The following is a 19283-nucleotide window of genomic DNA, read 5'->3' as shown; positions in this document are numbered from 1 at the left end:
AACATGGCTCAAAGGGTGGAGAGTATGTTTTGCAAAAAAAAAGGGATTGGATTTAATTTTTGACCTCTGAGGAGGGAAGGAAAGTGGGAGGAGGGAGGAGAGAGAGAAAGAGAGAGAGAGAGAGAGAGAGAGAGAGAGAGAGAGAGAGAGAGAGAGACAGAGAGAGAGAGAGAGAGAATCAGTTGCAATGAAGGGTTAATATACCATTTTGTCCATTTTACTTACAAAATATACATTTATTCTTCGGTCCCATCCAACAGCTATGAAGCACCTAGAATAATAATAAATAGAAAATTATATTTCCACAAATATTTATCCTACGTGTAATTTATTCTCTGGTAGCCTAATTTTGCCGTGCCCATATGAAACTGAGTGAGAAAAGTAACTTTCTGTTCTGTTAAAAGTTTTTTTTTTTTTAAATAAGATCGATGTAAAATGTGATTTAATAAATCAGATTCAGTTTTAATTGGTGTTTGAAAGATCAGTGCAGAATTCAAGTGTGTGTAGAGAATTTTTTTCCAGGTGATTCTGACAGAGTTCGATTGCTTAAATTACTATCAGAGAAATTATATTCCTTATAAGGATGAGTCCTTGGAAATTATTTGTGTTTGTGTTTGTGTTTGTGCCCTCCTCCAGGTTAAACTTTGTATCAAAAAGGATTGGTTTCTTATTTCCAAGCTTTCTAAAACTCACTTATTTTGATTCACCTCCAAGTAAACACAGTCACAAACTTCACAGTGTTTTTCATCTAGAAAAATAATATTAAAGTTATCAGTTTCTGAATGTATTTTTTAAATTAAATTAAATTTCTTTATTTTAGACAATGGGTTACAGAGTAGTCCATGATACAGTTATTTTTGGCATTTACTATTCAACACCAATTCTACCACCAATGTAACATTCTCTCTACCCTGGTCATCAGTTTCCCAATCTCTCCAGATCCTGCTCCTTGGTAGGTATGAATAACTTACTTAATATTGTTTGGCACAATTAAATGGTAATGGAATTATAGAAGAAAACTGCATTAAAAGGAAGTTTGTGAATATTGCTATGTCTTTTTTTTTTGTTTGTTTTTGGTTTTTGGGTCACATCCGGTAGTGTTCAGGGGTTACTCCTGGCTCTGTGCTCAGAAATTGACTCTGGCAGGCATGAGGACCATATGGGATACCGGGATTTGAACCACCAATTATTCTGGGTTGGCTGCACGCAAGGTAAATGCTCTACCACTGTGCTATCTCTTTTGCCCCCTACATTGCCATATCTTGCATGAGGCCTTATGTCATTGCCTGAAGGCCTACTAACATATTGCCATTTGAGCTTTTGTTATTGATTCTATTTGTTGAGACTATGTGACTTCTGCAATCACTTATCAAATTTGAGTAATCTTATACAGATTAACTTAATATAGCCTATGAATGAGGGAAACATTAATATTTACTTTTTGGTTTTCAGGACACTATTAGGTATCTTTTACAATATTTAAGCACTTCTAACTTCCTTCAGCTTTATAGTCCCGAAAGTCTGTACAACCCTTACACCATCAAGAAAATGCACGAATTTTGGGTCATACCCAAATTGTTACTGAGAAGATGCATGAGTGAATGAACATATGCTACAAAAGTAGACAGTGAATCACATTCATTTATTTGGGGGATTTTTTTCCTTTTCCTTGGACTTTATTGATACTACCTGGTAGTTGAAGGACATTTGTTGCTCATTTTTTTAAAAAGAGGGTGCTCCAAAGCAGTGCTCAGGTGGCCTGGGGGAGGGCAAAGACTCTTTTGTAATTCTTATCTAAACTGGCAGTTCAATACAAGGGTTCAAAGATGTAATATTACTTGGTCTTGTAGTGCTAGGGATACTAGGACCATCATATCCAATGCTGGGACCTTCAGGGCCATACCTGATTGTGCTCACAGGTCTTCAGTGCTATACCTCTTGGTGTTCCAGTCACTATATGGTTCTGGGAATTAAACCTGGGTCAGCACATGCTAGCTCTCTGCTGTACCCACTGACTAGCTTCCTTCCTTATAGTAGTATAGGCTAGAATTGTAGGAATATTATCCAGCATAGATACAACAATGAACATAAGGAATGAACAGTCTTTAAAAATTATAGCCATACACAAAAGAAACCAATTTTTAGTTTACCTATATTTTCCTCTGGGTACATTAAAAATGTGTAGCAAAGTTAAGTATGTGAAAAAGAATTAGGAGCCAGAAAGTTAGCTCAATGATGAGCATACATTGTATGCAGAAAGCTGGGCTTTAACCCTTGCCACCACAGAGTCCCCTGAGCATAAACAAGAGAAACACCACCTGAGCACAGAACTGAGATTAATTCCTCAGCACTGTTAATGTGGCCCAGACCCACCTTCCAAAAAAAGAAGAAACTAGATATATACCAGATAGTAGAGGAATAGACTTGTGGGATACATATGACCTAATTATTCCATTTTTGAAATCTATCTGAAGGTTACGGAAACATTATATTTGGAAATATATGTAAGGTTGTGTTTATTGTATAACTATTCATTAAATAGATACCAAAAGAGGTTCTGGTTTAGGGTAAAGCATAGGTGGCTCTTGTTTCCATCCCCGGTGCTGCCAAAATAAAAATAGATACAATGTAAGTGCCCATTTACCCATGAGTGGTTTAAAAATGTGGCATATATGTATAATGAAATATTGTTCATTTGCATAGAGAAAGATAAAATACTATCATTTGCAGCAAGATCTTGGCTGGATTTAGTGGAATTCACTAAGTGAAATAAATCAGATAGGGTAAAATAAATATCAGAGCCAGAGAGATAGTTCAGGGAGTAAAGTACTATGTAGAGATAGTGGAAGGTAATAAAACTCTTAAAAGAGACTATAATGTAGCTTATACAATGCTGAATTATAAAGTAGTATACCTAAAACTTAAAAAATAATTACCAATTTTTACTTCTTAGATTGTGAGAACAAAATAGTAGGCATAAGATGGGACAGAGAGAAGGTAGTCTGTTAAAGGGATCCAATGTATGAGGACCATTAGGAACTAGAGTAGGTGGAAATCACATATAGTATGTACAGCTGTCGAACAATAAAGCTGTGAGTCATATACCTCCATGATGTTAGAAACCAAACCTGCTCCAATGAAAAACTTGCATGAAACATAGCTTCATGACATTTTTGAAGAATAGTCCCTTTGCAAACTGAAGTTTCAATGCATGTATAAAATAAAATGCCAGAGAAAAAGGATGTCAGATTACTATATACATCCTAGATGATAGCTAATTTTATTTCCTTTGCATTCACTACACAGGCATATTCTTGCTTCATGATTTCATGCCAATGAAGTGAGGCAACTTGCCATGTTCCAGGGTGTGAAGACAGTGCCCATTATTGTAGCTCCATATTTTCAGACGGCCATCTCTGCCCCCTGTAATGAGCCTTAAAAAAAAAATCTCCTGTTAAGATGGCAGCTCCAGGTTCCCTCTGCCCAGGGTTTGGACTTTCTGGAAAAGTACACACCTTCTTCCACTGGAGTCAAGAGCCATACAAGTGATTCCAGAATTGTCATGTGCCCCAATAAATTCGGTGGACAATCTTCCTGTTTCAAAGTCCCATACTTTCACCACCTGCATCAGGATGTTGAAAAAGAGTGACCTCGAGATACTGAATACAAGATGAAAGAAAATTTGTATTTAGTTATATAGTGTCACAGATATGAAATTTGATCCAAAAGTATCTGTACTTTCTATACAAATTGACTGATCCAATTGAAAATTCTGGCACCTTCTCAGAGTGGGGCTGCGCAACCTTTTTCAGAAAGCTCAGAAACACATCCACATCTCACAACTGCTGCCATGTCAACTCATCAGCCCAGTCGTACAGATTCACTCATCTCCTAAGAGATGCAAACCACGTTGCAAAAGTTCATAGGAACACAGGTCTTCCCGCTGAAAATTCTGGAGGGTGCCCTCAGGAGGGGGACAAGCTGAATCCCTGCCCTGCCAAAGCCCTGGCAGCCACATCCACGAACCACCATGCCAGCTTCACTGCTTACCACTTATCTCTGCAGAGACACCAGACCAACAAAATCTCCAGATAAACTGTTTATTTTGGGGGACAAAAATTCTGAGATCTTCTTGGATTTGGGAAAGGACAGTATCCCCCTATTCTCTATATTTCTGGAAACACCAGCAGCCACACCACATCCTACAGCTTCCACCATGTCCACTCATAGGTCCATTTCTACAGATCCTGTGTTTCATGGTTACAAATGTGGCTGCATGACACCTCCAAATTCCTCAATACTGAAAACCCTCATAGGAGCACATCAAATCAGATGAAAACACAGCCAACTATTCTCAAAAAACAAAAACAGTAACACAGCAGTTTAACCAGCAACAAATAGCTTAGTATACCTTAATGACTTGATGACACCATTGTGTAACAGTTGTTATATATTTTTTTACATAAGTGTCTTTTCACAATACCATGACTCATTTGGTTGTAATAGAAATAAAAAATAAATTATCTTGTGCATGACAAAGGGTTAACTTGAGAGTGGGGTGATGGGAAATTGGGTTCAATGGTGATGGGAATGTTACAATGATGGTGGGAATGTTACAATGGTGGTGGAAATGGTGATGGAATATTGAATGCCAGAAACAACTGTATTATGAACAACTGTAAACAAAAGCATTTAAATAAAGTAAAAAAAATCCTAAAATTAAATGAAAGCAAACAAATTGGGTGATCAGAGTGTATTAGTATGCTTCAGCTACCATAACAGATGACTAGGGGGTTCAGGCAGTAGAAATTAAATTTTTTCAGTTCTTGAGAGTACAAGTTCAAAGGATTTAGTTTCTTCTTCTTGCAGAAAAACACCTCATGATCTGCTCACCCAGATCTTTCTCTGCATGTGTGTATGTGTCTGAATATTTTCTCATAAGGACACCTGTCAAATGAATAAGGGAGAATCACCCTCATAGTTGTATTTCAACTCAGTCACTCCACAAAGGACTATATCATAGACTCATTTTGAGATTCTGGGGTTATGTTTTATGCATTTAAATTTTGAAAGAGCACAATATAATCTATAATGCTCAGTGAGAAGGTTAGGAAATCTAGAAAGTTTAGGAAAAATTTTCTTGACATTTAGGGTTAAAGAATGTAGGGGTGGTTAGAAATTTGAGCAGAACATTCATTTATCATCAAGGAGAAAGTTAAATAAGAAATATGACCTGTTTTGACATTTCATTTTCCAAAGCTTATCTCTAAGATTTTACACTGTCCAGCTTGTTCTGGTATTGCAGCAACATCTGTTTAATTCTTTTGAGCAGCTTTTTACTGGGAATCATCTGTTGAGGGAGTTGAATGGTAGCACTCATGATTGGTAGAAGAGTCCCAGGTGGATTTTTTCTAGGGCAGGCTTTTTTTCAGTCTGGAGCTAAAAGTCAGTGACAATATAGGACAATATCCTTGCTCAGTATTAGCAAACACCTCTTTAATTTGTAAGGTATCTCTTTGTTGCCTAGGAACTATCTTCAGACTGAAAATCAAGTCTTCCTCTCTGCAGTTGATTTCAAGTCATTGATAACAAATTTTCTCTGAGCAGTACATATTCTTTCCCTCTGTTGTCCCATAATATTTGGATTTTTAGGGTTAGTTATATAGCATAGGATATTCATCTAGCTCTCCTTAGTACTACAATAGAAGCTCAGCATTACTGGAATTTACTTTAGGGGTTTCAGCCATGTGAAAATCTCTCAAAGTTCCATATCATAAAATGGTTGAGGTTCAAGATGGAATTAATAGCTGAAGGCATGAAAGGATGAGCAGAGAGACTGTAATCTGGCAGATAGCCTAAAATCTTCACCAAGAAAAGTATGTTCTTATAGAATCTGCTTCTTTATTATGATTAAACAGATAAGCCTTTGCTTATTTAAAACAAAAATTCCCTCAAGAATTTTACTTGTCACTGATAGGAATAAAAATCAAATGATTAAACTGAACAATGAAAATAACTTAAAAATTGCTTGAGGGTTCTAATATAGAATAAAAAAATTTAAATATGCTGTTTCTACTTTTCAGGAATATTTTGCTTGCCTTTCCCAGACTATTTAGGGTAACACAATTTTTTATTATAGTTAAAGTAATTTGTTTACAATAGTGTTGATACTTATGATCTTGGGGTCTATGTTGACCTTACCAAATAACAAAATTTTACTTGCATTTTGTAGAAGGAATTTTATACCAGAGCTGGATTTCTTTAAGAACTTCATTAACAGACCTGTGTTTCTGAATACCTGAAGGGCTCCTTACAGGCCTAGGGAGCGCACCCCCAAAAAACTGCACTTTGAAGCTGCCCAGTGAGTAAATTCTGGCTGTGGGGGTCGCCGTTCATTAAGCTGAGCTCTCTGGCCTGCGGAGGCTCCACCCTGCTATGCGTTTGTTCACTCTGAGGACTTAAGGGAAACTTCTCCAGTGCCTGTCTGCCTGTGTTTCTGAATACCTGAAGGACTCCGCAGAGGCCTAGGGAGCACACCCCCAAAAAAACTGTCAACTAAAGGCAGCAGAAGAGCGCGGCTGCCTCGTTTTGCTTTGCGGCCATGCACTCTTTCTTTTTGTTTTGTTTTTGTTTTGTTTTTATTTTTTGGGCCACACCCGGCGATGCTCAGGGGTTACTCCTGGCTGTCTGCTCAGAAATAGCTCCTGGCAGGCACGGGGGACCATATGGGAAACCAGGATTTGAACCAACCACCTTTGGTCCTGGATCAGCTGCTTGCAAGGCAAATGCTGCTGTGCTATCTCTCCGGACCACCGTGCACTCTTTCTAACCAATGAACCCCAACACAACACGCAGGAAAAACCACACTACAAGCATGACAATGGGGAAACCTCGCAGGCAAACACCATGCACAGAGACTGAAGACGAAAGCTTGGATGGCCTAATAAATTCCAACCAACTGAATAACTTCTTGGGTAAGGAACTTAAAATAGCAATATGGAAGATGTTTGAAGAACTCAAAGAAAGCATAGATTGATCTGAACAGAACACAAAGACAGAAATCAGAAAACTCCAAACTGAAATAACAGATCTGAAAAACATGGTAGCTCAACTGAAAACCTCAGTGGATGGCCTCGCCAGCAGGGTAATAGCAGCTGAGGAGAGAATCGGAGTACTGGAAGATGTGATGCAGAAAAACTCAACACAGCAGAAGAAATTGGAAAAGAACCTTAAGAAAAATGAACAGGCAATGAAAAAAGTACTCAAGTAACGTGAACAGATGAAAATAGAAGTCTTTGATAAACTCAACAGAAACAACATAAGAATCATTGGAGTCCTAGAGGCCTTGGTAGGAGATCTCCAGGAAGAATCAACTGTCAAAGACATCATCAAAGAGATACTCCCAGAGATAAAGACAACATGCAATCAAATCTTGCATGCCCGAAGAGTTCCAGCTAAAAGAGACCCCCCAAAAAAGTGCCCAAGACACATCTTCGTTACAATGACAAATCTCACAGATAGAGATAGAATACTGAAAGCAGCAAGATCAAAAAGGAAAATTACATTCAATGGAGCTTCCCTAAGACTTACAGCAGACATGTCACAAGAAACTCTCAAGGCCAGAAGACAGTGGTGGGATACTGTGACAAGTCTGAATGAAATGAATGCCTCACTGAGAATACTGCACCCAGCCCGACTCACGATCATGTTTGAAGGAAGAATACATAGCTTCATGGATAAACAACAGCTCAGAAACTTCACAGATGATAAACCAGCCTTAAAGGAAAAACTGACAGGTCTACTCTAAGACAAGAGAGACCAATAAACACAGCAAACTTATCTACAAGATGACATTAAATCCTATGACAATCATCACCCTCAATGTCAATGGACTAAATTCACCAAATAAAGACACAGAGTGGCAAAGTGGGTCAAAAAGATAAATCCAACCTTCTGCTGCCTACAAGAAACACATCTGAATAGTCAGAACAAACATAGACTCAAAATCAAAGGCTGGAGGAAAATCAACCAAGCAAAAAACACCCTCAAAAAAGCTGGGTGGCCATATTAATATCTGGTGACACCACCTTTATACTCAGAAAAGTGGTAAGGGACAAAGATGGACACTATGTACTAATCAAGGGATATGTGCAACAGGAAGAAATCAGACTATTAAACATATATGCACCCAATGAGAGACCAGCAAATTATCTAATACAATTACTGACAAATCTGAAAGAAGAAATCAATAATAGCACAATCACTGTCGGTGAAACACTGCATGACATTAAGACTAAAGGCATCTTCAGGGAGAAAACTGCACTTTCCAAACAAGTGGAAGCAGAGATCAACAGATGGGAATACATTAAACTGAGAAGCTTCTGCACCTCAAAAGAAATAGTGCCCAGGATACAAGAGTCACCCAATGAGTGGGAGAAACTATTAACCCAAAACTCATCAAATAAGGGGCTAATATCCAAAATATACAGGGCACTGACAGAACTTTACAAGAAAAAAAAACATCTAATCCCATCACAAAATGGGGAGAAGAAATGAACAGACACTTCGATAAAAAAGAAATTCAAATGGCCAAAAGGCACATGAAAAAATGCTCCTCATCACTAATCATCAGGGAGATGCAAATCAAAAGAAGATGAGATACCACCTCACACCACAGAGTTTGGCACACATCACAAAGAATGAGAACAATCAGTGCTGGCGGGGATGTGGAGAGAAAGGAACTCTTATCCACTGCTGGTGGGAATGCCGTCTAGTCCAACCTCTGTGGAAAGCGATATGGAGATTCCTCCAAAATCTGGAAATTGAGCTCCCATTCAACCCAGCTATTCTACTCCTAGGGATATACCCTAAGAACACAAGAATACAACACAAAACCCCTTCCTCACACCTATATTTATTGCCAGGCTCTGGAAACAATAGCCAGGCTCTGGAAACAACCAAGATGCCCTTCAGCAGATGAATGGCTAAAGAAACTGTGGTACATATACACAATGGAATATTATGCAGCCATCAGGAGAGATGAAGTCATGAAATTTTCCTATACATGGATGTACATGGAATCTATCATGCTGAGTGAAATAAGTCAGAAGGAGAGGGGGAGACACAGAATAGTCTCACTCATCTATGGGTTTTAAGAAAAATAAAAGTCACTTTTGCAACAATCCTCAGAGACAATGAGAGGAGGGCTAGAAGGTCCAGCTCACAACATGAAGCTCACCACAAAGAGTGGTGAGTGCAGTTATAGAAATAACTACACAGAGAACTACCATAATCATGTGAATGAATGAGGAAACTGGAAATCCTGTCTGGAGTACAGTTCGGTGTGGGGTGGGATGGAGGGAGATTTGGGACATTGGTGGTGGGTATGTTGCACTGGTGAAAGAGGTGTTTTTACATGACTGAAACCTAATCACAATCATATTTGTAATCAAGATGTTTAAATAAAGGGAAAAAAGTAAAATAAAAAACAGAACTTCATTAATAGAGCTGAAGTAATAGCACAGTTATCTTGCACACCACCAACCCAGGTCTGGGCCCTGATATCCCATATGGTCCCCTGAGCCCTACCAGAAGTGATGCCTGAGCGTATAACCAGTAGTAAGCTTGAACGTAGCCAGTTGTGGCCCAAAAGCAAATGACAACAGCCCCCAAAAAAGACCTTATTGATTTAATTATTTATTTTTCTGAAGATCCCATCCAATTATGCAACCACATAATTTAAATTATATGTTTACTTTTATATTAAAATAATAACATAGTTTTAAGCTATTAATTACAATTAAATTCCTAAGGCAGAGAGATAATATAGGGATTAATGCATATGGCTTGCATGCAGCTGATTCTGCTTTAATTTTGGGCACCATATAGACCCTCAAGCATTATCAAATATAGCTCTGGAGTCTACAAGCCCTACAAAGTGTGACTTGGGCATCAGAGCTTGAACAGCACACATCTTTAGGCCTTCCATTGAATCACTAGTTCAATTAATTGAGAATTTTGGAAGGAGCTCAGACCTCCTGAGAACCACTTGGGAAGCACCCCTTATATTTCTATTTATATAAATAGACATTCCATATTCTATAACATTGTGTCTTAGGTTGCAATTTATATGTACTATGGCTTAAGAATTTAATTGGACATTTATTCATTTTTGTTATGTAATTTTCAAGCTTTCTCAGAGGCACTGAAAGTTTGTGGTGCTTAGTACTCTGCCTATACAACCAAATATGGTGTATGGGCATTGATAAATTCAGGTTTCACAAAAATCTTAGAATATATTTTTTCCTAAAGAAACATAAGGAGTGCAATGTGGTTTTGATGTTGTAGACTGTGATGGCGATGGGGGGTGGGGGTTGGCAAACTGTGACAGATTGCACTCAGCAACAAATCTGCAAGATTCGGGTCCTAACAATCAGATCAATATTTTAACTCAGTAGGTATTTAAGAGTTTATTGCCAGAATACACCTAATACAGTAATTAAGCTGTGAAAGTACTTATATTCAACATTTACTTTCCACCCGCTGCCAAGGAAATACAGATCAAAAGTAAAGCTCTTGAAGGAGGCTGATTATGGTACCATAAACTCTACATTCTCCGAGGCTAATAGAGCTATTCATTCTGCCTGGATCTAGGAGGGAATTTAGGAAAGTTTCTCAAGAGCAGCTGATATCTAGTTGTGCCTTGAAGGGTAAGAAGGTGAAGCACAGATGCTCTTCTGAGTCCTACTCACAGTCTTTGCCAAGTGTTAGGGGCAAAGCTCACTCTCCACATAACAACATAGTTCAAGAGAAAACACAGTCCTGCATGATGGAGGGACTAGTGGTATTAGGTGGTAAGGATGAGATTTCTTTTTAGGGGCTGGAGCAATAGTACAGCAGGTAGGGCCCTTGCCTTACATGGCAAGATTCAACCCAGATTCAGTTTTCAGCACCCAATGTGATTCCTCTGAACCCCACCAGGAATGTTCTCTGAGCAACCAGAGTCAGGAGTATACCCTAAACACAGTGTAGCCTAGAAACAAAACAAAACAAAAAAAGTAAGACTCCTCATAAGAAGACTTTGACCTTGAAGGATTGCTAAGTTTTTTGTAGGAACAAGGAGAAGGCAGGAAATATAGGGATGGAGATGGGGAAAGATTGGTCAGAGTTTAGGGCAGGAAAGTTTAGGAAATGTAAACAGTAAAAAAGTTTGGCTTCCTTGGATACTTCAGTGATTCTGATAAATCTGGAGGACAAATGTATTGTGACAAGTCTGAGCCTAAGCTATGCAGAAACCCACATCCTTTGAGATGAATTGAACCTGAGTCATCATAAAAATTTTTATCAATACATCATCTTATCTATCTCTTTTTATGCTGAATAAAATACAATGATCACTAATATCTGGGGTAGAGATGAAGCAAGAACACTAATAAAAGGCAGTGAAGCTATAGTGAGTGAACATGAAGAAATTGGGACTAAGGTGCCCCAGAAACTGCAATTTCTAAAGGCACAGACCTTCAGGATATGGTCCAAAGAAAGGAAAGGGGGCTAGCCAGATGGCCCAGGTTACTTGCTTGTAATACCAGAACTATAGTGAGTGAACATGAAGAAATTGGGACTGAGGTGCCCCAGAAACTGCAATTTCTAAAGGCACTGACCTTCAGGATATGGTCCAAAGAAAGGAAAGGGGGCTAGCCAGATGGCCCAGGTTACTTGCTTGTAATACCAGAACTTAGGTCAGTGATAGTGAAAGTGAATTAATTAATCTTCAGAATTTCAGAACGTTTCAATCCCAAAATGGACTTGAGGTCTGTCTTTGCAGGACAGTGTAGCCAAAAAAGTGGGATTAATGTCTTATCACATGTTCTGATTTTATCCTCTCCTGTGGTCACTGCCACTCACCTAGCTCAGGGCTAGAACTATGTTTGTTAGCCTCTATAAAAAGAAATGGAGTTGGGATATTCTGCAAACTTAAACCCAGATCACGATTTTGATGTATCGGAGGTGTTGTAGTCATTTTCTGTGAGCATCAAAAATTAACTCACTCTACATTCATTGTATTAGGATAGTTTCTTTGCTTGTTTTGTTTGTTTTTGAATCACACCTGGCAGTGCTCAAAGCTTACTCCTGGCTCTGAGCTCAGTGTTTACTTCTGATGGGGCTCCAAGGACCAGATAGGCTGTCAGGGATAAAACCCATGTTATAAGGCCTTACATAGAGTACTATCTCTCTTGTCCATATTAGGATGGTTCTTCCAAACACCTCACAATCCATTCCACTGGAGGAACTGAGCAATCCTATCAAGCTTTCTCAGAAGAGCATTGAAAGAGTAGCGATGATTTGTACAGTGTTACTGATTTCCTTTACTTCCTAGAACAAAATGTCCCTAGAACCCTCTATTCAGCCTCACAGCAAGGACTGTAGGGCTCAGTTCACACTGCATGACTTCTCAGGTGAAGAGAGCAGAATTATATACTTACTGATGCCTCTGAGCAGCTGATAACATGCCGGAAGACAGAGTTGTACTGGCAGCACAACACGGGCTCTCTGTGGGAAACCATCTGGTCAGGCTCCGGGGGAGATCTTGGTCAGAAAATAGAATGAGAAAACACAACTCCCAAACTGAAGGAATGAAAACAACATGCTTACCTGTGAGGAGGCATCTGTAGTCTTAGCTTGCTGAAGTCATTGGGCTTGGGTTAATCTTTTTTATATTGTTAATGATTATTATTTGAGGGAAGGTTGGAACCGCATCTGGTGATGCTCAAGGCATTCTCTGACTTTGTGCTCAGGGATCACTCCTAGTGCAGCCCAGGAAATAAAATGTAGTGGCAGAACCCTAGATGGCTATGCACAAGGTATGGCTATGTGCAAGGTATCTTGACCCTGGACTATTTCTTTTTCTATGGCTTGAGTTTAGATGATGAGCTTGTGATATGTGTCTTATTTGTATACATTGCTTAATAGTTCAAACCCCAATTTTCTAAGGATTCTAATCCTATAATTAGAGGATGGAAAGCAACAAAGACTCCCAGAGTTTTGAGTTCATCCTGTTCATGTTTCAGAAGCCTTTGCCTACTAGGTACACATCTTCAGTGAAAGAAGTGCTTCTTAATTTATTAAGTAATATTATCTGCCTTCATTCCCATTTTTTCCATCTATGTAGACCTATATCTACAAGATAGGTCACCTGCTGCTGCTCCAGGTACCATTCAGAACCTGTGCCCATAAGTCTAGTTACCAGTACTTTGTACTCTGAATTGTTCTGCCATGTGACAACTCAACTCATCAAACCTCATTTTGCACACACTAGTACTTCTTGTGGCAAACACCAATGCTTGTGAATAGCTCTGTTTGTTAGTGGTATATTAATTTTATTAAAACTTTATTTCTAGTTCTGTCCAGTTCTCCCATGGAAAAGGCCTCACAAAGAATGGTGGTGGTAAAAACAAATCCTTAAACTATAGCCTTAAACTTTTAAATTTTTAAAAATTAAAAATCTTTAAACTATAGAAGAGAAACTGGGTCATGGTGTCATTGAGAGTAGCCTCATAGTACACATTGGGCTTCAAAATCACAAACCAGAAACAACAAAACACCTCTGGGAGAGGACATCAGGGAAGGGAAAGGATACTAAACCTAATCCTCAAAGAGAGGGTGAATTTTAAAATGGGGGTGAACTGCAGAGATACATTTTTTGGGGCACAGCAAATACAATGGAGAGGCCACTCTAAAATTCCAGCATGCTCAGTTAGTGCTATTAACAGTATGGAAGCTCTACCAATGCCAACCACTGGACAATGACTATAGGAACACTATTACGAGAATGTTTTTAATAACCTAAACAAACAATGGTACAAATACAAGAAAATATAATAGCAGAAGTAAAGAAAATATGGTAGAAGTAATAGAAATTAAGAATATGGCAGATGAAATAAAAGACACACCGATAAACCTCAGCAGAATAACAACAATAGAGGGGAAAAAAAAATCAATGACCTCCAAGATGAGATTCATGAAACCTTTATAAAACAACAGAAGGTATAAGCTCTAAAAAAAGATGAATGGAATATCAGAGAAGCATGGGCTGAATTCAGTGGGACTAATATAAGAATTAATGGATTGTATATTCCTCAGAGGAATAGAAATGTGAATTTGATGAAGAAATAAAAAAAGTCATAGATAAAAATTACCAGAGTTGAGGATTACATGCATCCGGATTCAATAGGTCTGAATATTTCCAAAGAAAATATACCAAGATTGGCTAGAGTGATAGCATAGTGGTAGGGCATTTGCCTTGCACTCCTTGATCCAGGATGGACCCGGCATCCCATATGGTCTCCGAGCCAGTAGAGATTTCTGAGCATGTAGCCAGGAGTAACCCCTGTGCATCACTGGGTGTGACCCAAAAAAGAAAATATACCAAGGTAGAAAAACTCCAAGGCACATTGTAGTCAAAATGATTAAAGCTAGAAACAGACAGAATACTGAATATAGCATTATCAAGGAAGAAACTTACATACAAATGAAGTCCCATAGGATTCATGGCTGATCTATTAAATGAGACTTTACCGCTAGAAAAAAATGGTGGGATATAGTAGAAAAACGCAAGGAAATAAACATCTCACCAAGAATATTTTTCCCAACTAGATTGTCATTCAGAGTTGAAGGAAAGATACAAAGCTTTACTGACAAAGAACTACATAGACAATTCATAACCTATTTTGCAAGAAACATTGAAGGAGCTTCTTTAAAAGACAAGGAAAAATTCAAAAATATAACATAGCTCCTACAAAATGATGGCAATAAATTTCTTTATCTCAATCATCTTGCTCAATATCAATGACCTGAACTCACTGATAAAGAGTGATAGACTGGCAGGGTGGGTCAGAAAACTGAACCCAACTTTCTGCTGCAATAAGGATAAACACAGGCTCAAAGTCAAAGATTAGAAACAATTTTCCAGGAAAACTTTTCCCGTAAAAAGCCCGAGATAGTAATTTATATCAGATTAAATAGACTCCAGATTTTAAAAGATGTAGGACAGATTGCTGAAAGGAAGTAAAGTGATAAGCATAATATCCTATTAGCATCAACATTAGATACCACTTAGGCTCACAATAGGGGAAAACGCCTACTATGGTGGGCAGGGGGACTGGAAGAAAGTGGGGAATATTGGTGAAGAGACTGGTGTTGGAACATTATATGCCTGGAACTCAATCATTAATAACTTTGAAACTTTGTAATTCTGTGATTCAATTACATTTTTCTTTTTTAGTTTCTGGCCACATCCAGCAGATCAGGGGTTATTCCTGTCTTTTCACTCAGCAATCATTTCTGGCAGGCACTGGGACCATATGGGATGCTGTGGATCGAACCCAGGTCAGTCACATGGAAGGCAAATGCCCTACTTGCTGTGCTATCACATATTGCTGGTCCCCAAATACAAATTTTTCAGGAAAAGAACCCCTAATTTTCCAAAATGATAAATAAGATGAATTATATCTATTAAGAGAGTTGTTTTGAAATTGAGGAAACACATACAATGTCCTTATAACAGAGCCTCTCATATATGCACACATTTGCACCCATGTACATGTGTGTGTGTGTGAGTGTGCGCGCGCGCGCGTGTGCGTTCGTGCGTGCATTGCAGCCTTTAGGTTTGTGTTTGTGATAACACTGATGGACCATTTCCCATATTCAGTTGCAACAAAAACAGTTCTAGGAAGCCATTTTGAGTTCTCAAGCCTGAAAGTTAACAGTTCTCTCTCAAATTGGAGACAGACAATGAGGGCCCCAACTGGGGACCTCCAATGGGTCTACCACCGCCACCAGTTGACAAGGACTCCCTTGTGCATATCAGCCTTGCCCTAAGAATCTTCTCCTGAGTTCAACACACGCCTGAGAGAGGCCTTGAGAGAGCTGCCTGCTTCTCAGTATTCATGGCCTCATATGTAAAGTAGAATCCTTCATAGATATGTGTGGAGTGAATTAGAAGTTAGATTTAAACTATGTTCATAGAAGTAGACAATAAATAACTCAGTTCTCAGCGCCACAGCTCTGCCTTCTTTATTGTTTATCTTATATTCAATTTCAAGGTGGGAGTGTTCTCAGAGAGAAAATTGGGTGCAGGGGTTGGGCTCTGAAGCCTCAGACTTAGAGCTTGTACTCATTTCATTGTATAACCATCTTCTCAGATGAACAAACTCAGCCCAGGATTTTTCTTTTTTCTTTTTGATTAGGGTTTTCTCACAACAGCCCTGTGTTGGTGGGATGTCAAGGTGGGATGAGAGAGCTGGGCCTGGAGCCAGACCTGCTTCCTACATTTCACTTCCCTTTTCTGAAGCCAGGAAGAGGAGAGAGGAAAGCCAAGTCTCTCCTCCTCATAGATGAGACCACAGAAGAGCTGAGATGAGTGGGGGTGCCTTGATCAGGATCACAGAGCTTTCAGACAGGGCAGGGATTTGACAGCCATGATTCAGCAACTAAGCTTTAGTACTAGCAATGGAAGCTGTGGCATGAGACAGAATTTCAATGACTTTTTTTTTTTTTAAGTCAGTCAACAGGCTGTATCTTCTACATGAAATCCTCATCAACAACAGTTTGAATCAAGTTTGTGCTTTTCAGCTGGGTGCCTGGATCTGGAGCTAACAGATGCCAGACTATAACCTTGACTTGGCAGTTGTTTTTACCAGGGTCTCTGGATACAGGTCAGCCTTTCCCATGGTCCCTTAGGCAAGTTAAGAAGAGAAGGGAGACACAGACACAAACAGCTACTTTTCACGGTAGTTCTCATGCTGTTAAAGCTGATGACTTTTCCATTAAGTTCATCCTTTGGGGCCTGGGGACATTGGATTACACCCAGCAATGGTAAGGACTTACTCCTGACTGTGCTCAGAGGACCATATGTGGTGCCAGGAATTTGTTCAGGTTGGCTCAATACAAGGAAAGAGTTCTATTTCCTCTATTAGTCCCTTGATCCCTAAATTCATTCTTGAGATGTGACTTAGATGGGAGATTAATGGATTTTGGGGCCAGAGTGGTGGGGCAAGCGATAGGGCATTTGCCTTGCACGCGTTAATCTAGGACAGACTGTGGTTTGATCCCCCGGCCTCCCATAAGCCAAGCCAGGAGCGATTTCTGAGTGCATAGCCAGGAGTAACCCCTGAGAGTGACCCGATGTGGCCCAAAAACCAAACCAAACCAAAACAAAAAAAAGATGAATGGATTTAAGATTCTTCCCAGGTGTTTATAAAAAGACTGCATGCCCTCACTTTTCTGTTGAGAAAATACAGTCACTGTTATCACATTCATAGGATGTGAAATCAGCCTACTAGGATATCCTTTCCATAAGTTTCCCTGCTTGCTTTTCCCTGGACTCTGAGACTCCTGCTGACCATCCTGGAGCGAGGCTGAAGGTGGGGACCCAGAAATGTATTTATGTCAGTGCAGCCAGTTGTGGATACGAGGTGAGAAGTAAGAGTGGTTCTTGTTTGAACCATGAACGATGATAAACAACTTTCTTTTTTCCAATTTCAAGCTGTCAATTGCCCAATGGCATGAGGGTAGAGCTCCACCATGAAGGGGTGTGGCTAACCCTAGGGGAGGTGAAATCCAGTCTCCTTTCAGTGTTTTAGACTCTATTTTTTTTAGACTTCCCCTCCATTGGCTACTTTTTTTCTTTTTTTTTACTTTATTTAAACATCTTGATTACAAATATGATTGTGATTAGGTTTCAATCATATAAAGAACACCCCCCTTCACCAGTGCAACATTCCCACCACCAATGTTCCAAATCTCCCTCCATTCAACCCCACCCCTACCTGTACTCTAGACAGGCTTTCCAGTTCCCTCATTCATTCACATGATTATGGTAGTTCTCAGTGTAGTTACTTCTATAAATGCACTCACCACTCTTTGTGGTGAGCTTCATGAAGTGAGCTGGAAGTTCCAGCCCTCCTCTCATTGTCTCTGAGGATTGTTGCAAAAATCAATTTTAAAACCCATAGATGAGTGAGACTATTCTGCGTCTCTCTCTCTCCCTCTGACTTATTTCACTCAGCATAATAAATTCCATGTACATCCATGTATAGGAAAATTTCATGACTTCATCTCTCCTGACGGCTGCATAATATTCCATTGTGTATATGTACCACAGTTTTTTTTAGCCATTTGTCTGCTGAAGGGCATCTTGGTTGTTTCCAGAGCCTGGCTATTGTGAATAGTGCTGCAATAAATATAGGTGTGAGGAAGGGGTTTTGTGTTGTATTCTTGTGTTCTTAGGGTATATCCCTAGGAGTGGAATAGCTGGGTCGAATGGGAGCTCAATTTCCAGATTTTGGAGGAATCTCCATATTGCTTTCCACAGAGGTTGGACTAGACGGCATTCCCACCAGCAGTGGATAAGAGTTCCTTTCTTTCCACATCCCTGCCAGCACTGATAGTTCTCATTCTTTGTGATGTGTGCCAATCTCTGTGGTGTGAGATGGTATCTTATCGTTGTTTTGATTTGCATCTCCCTGATGATTAGTGATGAGGAGCATTTTTTCATGTGCCTTTTGGCCATTTGAATTTCTTTTTTATCAAAGTGTCTGTTCATTTCTTCTCCCCATTTTTTGATGAGATTAGATGTTTTTTTTTCTTGTAAAGTTCTGTCAGTGCCCTGTATATTTTGGATATTAGCCCCTTATCTGATGGGTATTGGGTGAATAGTTTCTCCCACATGGTGGGTGGCTCTTGTATCCTAGGCACTATTTCTTTTGAGGTACAGAAGCTTCTCAGCTTATATATTCCCATCTGTTGATCTCTGCTTCCACTTGTTTGCAAAGTGCTGTTTCCTCCCTGAAGATGCCTTTAGTCTCAATGTCATGGAGTGTTTTAGGAACGTGTTGTTCTCTATACCTATGGTATCAGGTCTGATATCAAGGTCTTTAATCCATTTGGATTTTACCTTCGTATATGATGTTAACTGGGGTCTATGTTCGCTTTTTTGCAAGTGGCTAACCAGTTCTGCCAGCACCACTTCTTTTTCTTTTTCTTTTTTTTTTTTTTTTTTGGGCCACACCCGGAGATGCTCAGGGATTACTCCTGGCTATGCGCTCAGAAGTTGCTCCTGCGCTACTGGCTTGGGGGACCATATGGGACACCAGGGGATTGAACCGCGGTCTGTCCAAGGCTAGCGCAGGCAAAGCAGGCACCTTACCTCTAGCGCCACTGCCAGGCCCCACCAGCACCACTTCTTGAAGAGGTTTTCCCTGCTCTGCTTAGGATTTCTTGCTCCT

At 39.5% G+C, this 19283-nt stretch overlaps 1 protein-coding gene across 1 annotated transcript in view; it reads right to left on the bottom strand.

Annotated features, from left to right (window-relative positions):
- Positions 1–19283, bottom strand: part of LOC126015925 (WD repeat-containing protein 49-like) — a 76059-nt gene that overhangs the window by 29292 nt on the left and 27484 nt on the right. Inside the window, exons 8-12 of the mRNA XM_049778460.1 lie at positions 12483–12585; positions 3516–3622; positions 3355–3434; positions 694–748; positions 226–271 (exon numbers count right to left, since the gene is read on the bottom strand). Coding sequence (XP_049634417.1) covers positions 226–271; positions 694–748; positions 3355–3434; positions 3516–3622; positions 12483–12585 — 391 coding nt within the window. The remainder of the gene's footprint in view (positions 1–225; positions 272–693; positions 749–3354; positions 3435–3515; positions 3623–12482; positions 12586–19283) is intronic.

Source organism: Suncus etruscus, chromosome 8 (genome assembly GCF_024139225.1).
Source record: "Suncus etruscus isolate mSunEtr1 chromosome 8, mSunEtr1.pri.cur, whole genome shotgun sequence".
Classification (NCBI taxonomy): domain Eukaryota; kingdom Metazoa; phylum Chordata; class Mammalia; order Eulipotyphla; family Soricidae; genus Suncus; species Suncus etruscus.
This window is presented reverse-complemented; position numbering and strand designations above follow the sequence as displayed.